This window comes from Varroa destructor, unplaced genomic scaffold, assembly GCF_002443255.2.
Source record: "Varroa destructor unplaced genomic scaffold, Vdes_3.0 BEIS01000007.1, whole genome shotgun sequence".
In the NCBI taxonomy this organism is placed as follows: Eukaryota; Metazoa; Arthropoda; class Arachnida; order Mesostigmata; family Varroidae; genus Varroa; species Varroa destructor.
Window position 1 is genome coordinate 2,882,220 of NW_019211460.1, and position 9,609 is coordinate 2,891,828.

At 37.5% G+C, this 9,609-nt stretch overlaps 2 protein-coding genes across 3 annotated transcripts in view; both read right to left on the bottom strand.

The window, feature by feature from the left end:
* The window catches only part of LOC111254034 (uncharacterized), a 35,084-nt gene extending 26,112 nt beyond the window's left edge, over nt 1-8,972 (bottom strand). The window contains exons 1-2 of one of the 2 annotated variants that reach the window (XM_086975910.1): nt 8,889-8,972; nt 7,926-8,056 (exon numbers count right to left, since the gene is read on the bottom strand). In XM_086975910.1, the coding sequence (XP_086832036.1) occupies nt 7,926-8,056; nt 8,889-8,957 (200 nt within the window). In that variant the 5' untranslated portion in view covers nt 8,958-8,972. Of the gene's footprint in view, nt 1-7,925; nt 8,085-8,888 lie in introns of those variants that run through there. The other variant, XM_086975914.1, reaches the window with a different exon arrangement.
* LOC111254036 (zinc finger protein 830) lies at nt 1,068-7,289 on the bottom strand. The gene is made up of 2 exons (XM_022814482.2): nt 3,833-7,289; nt 1,068-1,815 (listed from the first exon to the last, which is right to left on the bottom strand). The coding sequence occupies exons 1-2, from the start codon at nt 4,604-4,606 to the stop codon at nt 1,558-1,560; spliced, it is 1,032 nt and encodes a 343-aa protein (XP_022670217.1). The 5' UTR covers nt 4,607-7,289; the 3' UTR covers nt 1,068-1,557.
* Nucleotides 8,973-9,609: the final 637 nt, after the last annotated feature.

Here is a 9,609-nt window from a genome sequence, read left to right on the forward strand (position 1 = left end):
AATAGACTTTGCAGAGAGTTAAGTTAAAGACGAACTTCAATGCCCAATGCGCAGAACAATCCTGCACTGTACACGTTGGCTTTTCTAACAAGCTCTGAAGAGAGCCTGTCCGATGCTTTTAGTCAGCCAAAAGCTACAAACGACTTACGTCATTGTCTTCCACAGAGCCTGTTCAGAGAGGCAATAGCGCTGAACGTAGCTGAATTTTAGGCAAAGCAGTGAAGCTCTTTCTAGCCTATAATCTAACTACTTGAACACTTTCATACACTTTAATTGTGAAGTATGAAACATGTAAATGAAAATTTATCTACATATCACAATGTGATGATAACACAGCTAAATTCACGAACCATTTTTGGCAGGGTATTACTCAAGTCAAATTGCTTTTCACTTATCTATTGCATAATATGCGGAGCCAAGTGGACTTACTTAATGTCTGGTTAATTATAAATGTAGTCGAAAATGCGTCTTTACTTACGCTTATAGTACTATATTACATCATGGCAAGCATAAAAGCATGTAAGTCTGCAACAATATCCTTACCACGTTAATAAAGTGCTTTACTGCCAATGGCAGTATGTCATAAGGAATTTAGATATAGGCAATAAAGATCGGGTTTTGTATCATGAGTTCATCGTTGCTCGCAGGTTAATTCGCTTATTTTTTGCCTTTCAGCAGCATATGACAGGACTGGCCAATGCAGGGACTGCAATAGGCAAATTGCTATCAGAAGACTATCCACACAGCGAACTTTCTAACTGGCTTCACGATACCAAAAAATGACCACTAGTATTAATTAGCATGTATCAGTTTCCAGGATGAAGCTGACAAATAGAAACATTCACATAGTAAAAATGCATAAAGTAGGCTTTACTAGAGACCAAGGCAATCATAGATAACTTGCTAAGACCTCATGTCAACGCTACGTTCTATTTCTTGACCCTATCCTATTTTATGTATAGCTCTAATTGTTAATTCCCAAAGAAATTTGCCGAAAAACAATACAACACGTGTTGTGTTAAACCGAAGCAACAATGGAACACCCGGTGGAAGAAAGACACTTAAAGTTTTCAAATGATTGCTAACATGACTGCCTACATATTTTATTCCATATTTACATAAACTTAGGATGGGATCTCTTGCCGATATTTCTGCCCAGGAAAATATACAGCGACATTCTTCCTGCATGGGCCGCAAAAATAAATCTATATTGAGCCGTCGCATTTTATTATTGCCCGTACCAATTTGAGAAAGACTGACGTTGCCTATCTTACGGTCAACATCATTAGAAACTCTGTAGTTGCTTCCGAAACAGTGCGTCAATAATCTTAAGGTAGCACATGAAGATTTGTCCTTGATTCGTCTGTACAAAGATGTTCTCACGATTTGACTTAATTCAAGGGTTAATAGACGATGGAAGCTGCCGTGTGCGCATACAAGCATAGATAATACATACATACATACATACATGTATGTGTATAAGAAGTAAATATCCTGATTTCTGCAAAGATGGTCACGACTCACTAATTAGCTACTTGTGAAAGAACCTGTTTAACGCTATTTCTTGATTGATTTTTGCCTCCAACTCATTAATTCATTCAGTTCTTCGTTGTCGAATTCATCGTCCTCCGCTTCTGTGGCGTTGGTATTGTCAGGATTGACTGTTGTCGTCTGCTCATTAAACTCTAAGGGCTTTGTATGTTGTTCCTCTCGTCGGATTTCTAACTCTCGTACAGTTTCCCAATTGCGAATATGTTCGTCTGCTTCATAGATGTTGCGTTCACGCGTATCTCTTTCATCGTCCATCTCAACAACCTGAAATGTTTCCCAAATGACACAGATCGTTTAGAACTAGTGTGCTGAACAGGTCAAATCATCGAGCTAAAATACTTTAAACATTTTTCGAATTCAGACGAAGTCCAAATGTTGTCACCCAAATAATCTGCTTCAAAGCAACCCTTGGTAAGCCAGTGCAGACCCAGCTTCATGCAAAATTACTTTCAAATAATATAAACATACTAAAAATCAGATCAAATCGATATCTAAAAAAAAAAAACTGGCAGTTAATAAGACATGCAATAACACCAAAACAAATGAACAATGGTACATTTCCATTTATTTCTTGAATTATGTCAGAACTAAGATATACAACATTCTTACGTTTACGATAACTTTTTACGTAATACAACAAAGAATACCATAAGCAATGTAGATGTACAGTAAGAATACCTACTGCTTGTTTAAGCCTATTAATAATTCAAGCAGACAACCTATTACTTCCTAGAGGACCGTCTAATGCTGTAAAACTACTTTGAGTGTCAGCATTATGACTATACGTAGCAAGCAAATAGTGCACTCCACTATGGTTATGTATTTTTTTAATTCGATATAGCCACTAAAAACATTGCTTGAGCAAGAGCCCATATGTTTAAAATCCTATATCAGATCCTGCTTTTCATTGCATTAGTCTGTGTTGTGTGGAAGAAATCTGCCTACAACAGACTGTTGCAGCCGTTGACTAACCTAATTATGACAGGTCTATTTGAAGACTGCATCTAAGTGCGGTAAAATTAATCATTAAATGAAGTAGAACAACGAGTATCGTTTTGAAGAAAAACAGGCTGAAAAATCTACTAGATAAATAGCCAAGTCTTAGTAACGAAAAAAAAGAACCCCCGACATCTCAGAGCTGGGTTTCGACATCAAAGGAGTCACATTTCCTGCTTAGTTTCTAGATTTTCTCCTCATTGTGAGCGCAGTTACGGATCAACCCGGTACTACGCCTCAACGGAATGTATGTGGCGCTGTGCGAATTCTATGCGAAAATGAAAAGACAGCAAACTGGGCGGTAGTTCACTTGATTTATAAATTAGGATTGAGTTTTGCCAATAAAAATTACGTCGAACTTCTACTGAATGCCTCCAAATAGACAATAGTTTTGTCAATGATAGATAAAAACTGTTTAGACTAAGAAAACCAAGTCAACGCATGAGTTGGCTATACAGCTTAACGCACTCTAGTCATTTTTTTAACGTGTTAAGGGCCTTAAATAGGCCGTTATTTAAATATTAAAGGTGAATTTAGGAGGCTTGAACCCTTCTTCTGGCCAATATATATACGAACAACGCGTTGTTATCAGAATGTTCACGTACGTAATTTACTATAAAACTGAAACTAAAGGCCCGATTATAGTTTTATTAGGATAGTATCAGTTGAGACAAAGTGTCTGTGATAGCACATTAAATCGAATTTTGGCTCCACTTATGTTCACGGGAGATATTTCGGTTAGTAATGTAAGGTAGAGTAAAGCTTTGTAAATCGTAAAAAAACACCTGTGCCCTGCGGCTATATAATTGTGAAGAAGGTTACTCTAAGCAAACATCGCATAATACGAGTTGTATGTGGGACGGTTGCACGGTCTGATATTTGGATCGTAATCAGACTTCCCGCTTTTGTCAAACACTCGAGCTTTTTGCTAAAGCAATATTGAAAATGGCTATAAATTTCTGAGTGGGCTATAAGTCTATATGAAATAAGCCATGTTATATTGATAACTGTAGTACAAACAAACAATTATATAGATAGAAGAAATTATATTGTTGTGACGACTTCCATGCAGATCGAACTAATGAGCTGTGCGTCGTCACGTCAGGTAAGTCATAATTTAGAATAATACTAATATAATATTGAAATACTAATATAATATATCATGCTGCACTTTAAATTTTCGTGGACGTTTAGATAAGTCACCAATAAGACCACTTATGCGTAGACCACATGCCACGATTATATAATATAGGACAAAGCTAATGCGTAGCAGAACACTACATACCTGTTCGCTTTTATTTTCCTCTTCCCGGAGCGCTTTTTGGTATCGATCCCACTCAATATCTTGTGGGTCCCTGTATTCCTGATTTCTTGCCTTCGCATCCAGTCGAGGGTCATCAAAAAATCCCTCTGGAAGCGACGAGACAGCTCCCCCGGCGCTCTTGTCCTGCATCACAGCTTCGTCTGGTTTGTCGACCTTGCTTTTCTCGGCACTATCACTTACAGCGCGCCTCTTCAAAGCTGAGTTTCCAAGTCCCCTTGCCGTATTTGAGACTGAAGTACCATTTAGAGCGGACTGACGAATTGACCCATGGGAATAAGACACTACCATAACCTCTTCATGAGGCTCGTCAGCCTCGTATTCAAGTAGCTCTTGTTCTTGCAACGATTCCACTTTTACAAGAGGATTTTTCAAAATTGAACGCGGTGGTTCTTTCAACAGTACAGGTTTTATTTCTGTAGGCCGATATACCGGTTTCGGTGGCAGAGATGCAGCTGCAGTCAGACCTGCTCTTTGAGCTCTAATATGTCTTTTATGCTCTGCACTTAGCTGATGCGTTTTCCACGATTTTATATGGACACCTGGACAAATTGTGCAAACGACTCTTCCAGAAGATGTCACTTTCACAAACGGGTTATTTTTAGTTGAATCATGGTTTCCATTCGGACTGGATTGCTGCAGAGCAGACGTCGAAGGTATTGCAGCTGAAGATCGACCAGCCATCTTCTCGCGCATTAAACGGCGAAGCTCTTCCTGTTGATTTCGAGCAGAAGCCATCTTGAATGGCAAGTGAAATGCTGCTGACGGACAGGTAAAAATAGTAGCTTCAATTCAAGCACTCAAAATTATCGCGGAGCTTTCGCTTACTCGCTCGTGTTTACTGTACAAGATGGATAAAAGATGGTCGTCGATTAGGACGCTTTACAATTACCTCAAACGTCATCTCTCTGGATGGAAGATGGACGCTTTACGTCCATCTTTTGTAAATATAATGAAATATGACGTAGTTTGACAAAGCACACAGCGCACTGATATACAGGATGTTATGGCAAAGATGACAGAAACAATAAGATGGAAAGAAGAGCGCTAACCCGTTTTTGATAGTGAAGATTGTGTAATCTAACAATTCTTTATTATTAACTTATTTATTTACTATGTTGACTCTAGCTTTGAACACTGAATTGGACAATTTAGCATTATTATTATATATCTGCAAAACCTATATTAAGCCAAATTTTGTTTACCCAAATCTCGTCAAAGACTCGTCAACGACCTTTGCAATTTCAAAGCTACGTTTCTTGTGTTTAATAAAGAAATAATTTGGGACAATTCTATGGATCGAGACTATTGACCATCAATAATATTCGCCACATAATTTAATTTGAAGTATCCCTTTATAGCAACTGAAAGAGGTATGAAAGGAAGCAGATTTCGAGTATTAGATAGAGATACTAGCTAATAATTAAATGGTGGTAGCATCTAGTAGCTAAAAAAACATTATGGAAATTGCTGGCTAAAGCTACCAGTTCATTGTTGGCATATAGTATTCATGCTCAAGTAGACATCTTAATCTATATTCAGTTTGCTTTAATTCGTTCAGATAGAAGACCAGCCGCACTAGAACTTTTCGATCATCCCGTCTGTTCTTAATGTTGAAATCGTAGTACAGATTGTCTTGTGACAATAAAAAACGTCTAATTATATTTTCTCCACGCATCATGCAAGATTGTGGCAAGAACTTGAGCGACTTGATTAGAGGTCTTCCGATTTGCGGTGTCGATAGTAAAAAAAAGAAGACTATCTTTTAATGACAGCTATATCGCACAAAAGAAACACTAAATAACTACGGAATCCTCCTCCAGCAATGCGTCACCGGTTCTTGTAGCTAGTAATTAATCCAATAACCCCATTTAGAAAATCATTCAACATATATTGTACTAGTGATGTGCTAATGACATGGGGAAAGCGTAAAATGGCATACGGGTACGATCACATCGCCCTAACTGCGGAATACTTAAAATACTCTGGCTGGTGAAGAGTTTAGGTCTTGTCTACAGCGCAATTACTGAAAAATACTTTCGTGTTTTTAGACATCTATTAGTCTCTTAATTCCTCGGGTCATCAGTGATTCTCACTAGCTTTTGCGGCAATCAAGAACAAATACTTATAATACTTCTACGCGAGCTGGTGCAATAATTAGTAATGATCTGTTGAGTATCGAATACTAAAGGCCGTCTATGGGTATTTACCCACATACAATACATACAACATCAGCTTAATAAATGCCATACCACCGTAGTGGCACAGCTTGAAACGAAATTAACTGCAAATACGCCCAGAAGCACTCTCCGAGCGTGTAAATACCTTAATGAGACTAGGTAACGTTTCATTGACATATTTACAGGCTCCACCAATACGCATGACTTATACAATCAATCTACCATATATAGGAACGAATTTCAGAATAAGATAGCCCACTTCTCCGCAGAACATAAATGGCCTCTTGTGCCATTCTTCAAAAATAATTTAATTACAACTACGAAGATCAGCTCTACGCGAATTCTAAGCAATCGCTTTATCGAGTTTTACGTAACCCTAGTGCCCTGCCTAAATCTCTTTCTCTAACAGCCATTGCTAAACACCACAAAAAGTTCACGATCAATAACTATGGTGGCAACTATAATAGTAATACCATGCGGTCATTCACACAAATGAGTGAACCATCTGACCAGCTATCGATAAGGTGTTTATAGCAACCTAAAATTTATATGTAAAATGTCACTTCAATAGTTTTTGACCACTTACGTAAATCTATAAAATCTATATAAATAATGCTGGTTCTTAAAATCAGCCTACTAGAGTTCAGAGCTGACCCTACGGCAAAAACGACGCTTGCACAGCATCAATTCTCATGATAGTGCAATGGTAATGTGTTTGCCTAAGGAACCTTAGAACACAAGGTGGTCCAAGTTCGACACCTGGTCAAGACATATTCTACTATGTACTAACCGGAGCCAGCCGTGAGTACTAAGTTAAAGCAGTATCGGACGTTAAGTCTTCAAACATTTAGACTATGGGCGACTATTATGGGTTACGGTTGAATTAATATACATTTATTTCTTTATATTGGCTAAGCCCATCTGGGTGTAAAAAATTTTTAAATCCAGAACACACATAGAGGTACATGCTAATCGTCTGTGCTTACAATGGTCTATTGTCATATTCTAGTTTCAAACATTCTCATGTTTCATAGAAAGCAGAGAGTCTTACACCAATGCGTTGCATTTAAATCTTCGCAAATTAGAACAACGACTACTCCAGTTATTGTCCGTTATAATAGCGAACAGTAGTTATATGAGGCAGTACTTATTTCCTTATTCGATTTGTTCGCTTGGCATTATGTATGGGATTAATTTTGTAACACACAGCAGAATTTATCATATTAGTTTCCAGAATATTAGGAAAAATAATGTGTACGTATAATAAGTACATAGCCCTTTTCTTACATTTGTATTTAAACCCTATTATACAATACGCTCCATTCGGAATTTGAGATTATTTCGATAAAAATCTAGAGCTATGCAAGGGTATTGCGAATCGTCGTATTGCCGACACATCATTAACACTTAAGGTATCTGCGTTGCGTTCCCCTGACTCATAGCCTATCTAGTTTGTAGCAGCTATAACGTGTTCTTCGTCTGTGCTTGCAGACATCTCACACTGATAATAAGCACCGTTAACATATTAGAACGAGCATAGTATAGAACAGAAGCTCGCTCAGCTGATTGATGGCACCCTCAAATTGTGCTACTTCATCACATAACTTTTTAACGTATGCAATGATTTAATATCTGCGCGATGTTATATCAATAAAAAATATAAATACAGGCACATACACAGAAAATTCTACCATCAACAAACCGTCCGAAAAATAAAACCACGGTGAACGATAAGCATCAACAACATCATGCCTACCTTATGTATTATCTATATATATTTGCCTAAAGGGTCGATAAAAATTATATTAAGATATGATATTAAGAATATTTTTTCTTAATTATTTTAAGCTATTCTAGTGTGAGAAATGTGCACTCACATTCTGCTGGAAGTAGTAACCAGATGCCGGCTAAATGTAGTCCTCGGCACCAACCTTAAGTTTGGCACTAGATAACGCCGGATGCTTTGGGTGAATGAGCCGAAGCAACGGGAACTATGCACTTGCTTAAACTTAAACCGACGCAAATATGGTGTAGCACTACAAGTGTAATTTGGAACAAACGTATAGACTGATAGCAACCAGGAAAAGGTTCTAGGATTACTACCAGTGTAGAAAACAACACACGTCAATGTTTGGCAAAAAGGTCATATACACTCGTTTGGCGGCTATAATAAATAAATGTTATCATAGGTACCTTCTAAAACTACCCATTGATTTCTGCCAGCTGCTTATTATCATAGTTCCGTTTTGTTATACTCTTTTTCTTACCAACTTTTCGATCTTTTTTTTTATTGCACCTGCCTTACCTAACGCGTTGTGATCCGTGACGCGAGAAAAAAGTACAATATGCCAATATATTTGTGAAAGATGGTCCTATAATGTGGCCTGCATGGCTTTAGTACAAATAATTCATAATAATATTTTAGAGAGCTAATTAAAGGCACATACGTCGTTAGCCCCACAAGGTGAAATTATGTGAGTCAGAGGAGAAGCTACGTGGACCATTAATGATTTCGTACAAAGAAGTCAGTCACTCAACTAAGCTGAAAAGTAAATTATTTTCTTTCCAGGAAGAACGGCGATTGTAACTATTCTGCCATAGTCCCATATAAAATTCTGTTGCGGCATAATTTTAGTATGAGTAATTATTCAATCTAGATTCTGATCTATAACCACGATTATCCGCCGTGTGCTGCAGTGCAGAAAATATTGTTTTGTCAATAAGATCGTCAAAATGTCTTTCGAGCGCAGTCACATTTGACGCGCTGTTATGATGATGATGTATAGTACAACGAGTAATTAAGATACGGTAGTCTTGATGAACTTTACATACATACATACATATGTAGGTTTTCTAACGAAACTGAGTTGTAATTTAGTCCTTTTAGTTCCGATGCAAAAAATTAGCATCAGTCTAATATATATGCTCGAAACACGGTGACACACACAACACTATCTCAGCCAGACCCATATATCTACTACGTTATAATAATAATAATATAACTCAACAACTTTAACAAACTGTACCTTTCTTTTAGCTTGCCTCTAAAAATACGAGCTAAACTAAGCACCTGATTCTTTTGTATCTTTATCGTTCCACAAGTGTTCGATAAAATGCAAAAAACTGCTTAGCTGTCCCATATGGCTCCAGCTTTTGAAATTTGGTCGAAGAAAAAAGTTCAGTAACCCAAACACTTCCTGACAGTTCGATATTTCAGCATTAAGCTTTTAATCGCTGTTATCTTGCAAAAAAAAGCCGGAGTGGCCCATGCACCCTGACACCCTGACCTTTCCTGTCCAAAAAGCTGAAAAATAAGTAGACAAACCAATGTTAGAGAGGATCGGCATAGAATATATCTATACTTGATTAGTGATTAGACCAAACAAATGAAATAATGCAATCGTACCATGTTTTGCATTTGGTTCTGTTTTTAAAACAGAGTATTATCTCTACCTTGCGTGACGCCAGTAGGGGCGAGCTAGTTCAAATAAACTAATTTAACGGTAGACGGGTAGGTTGTATGGAGTCATTAGAAGTTAGTCAAATTGTATTATGAAACAT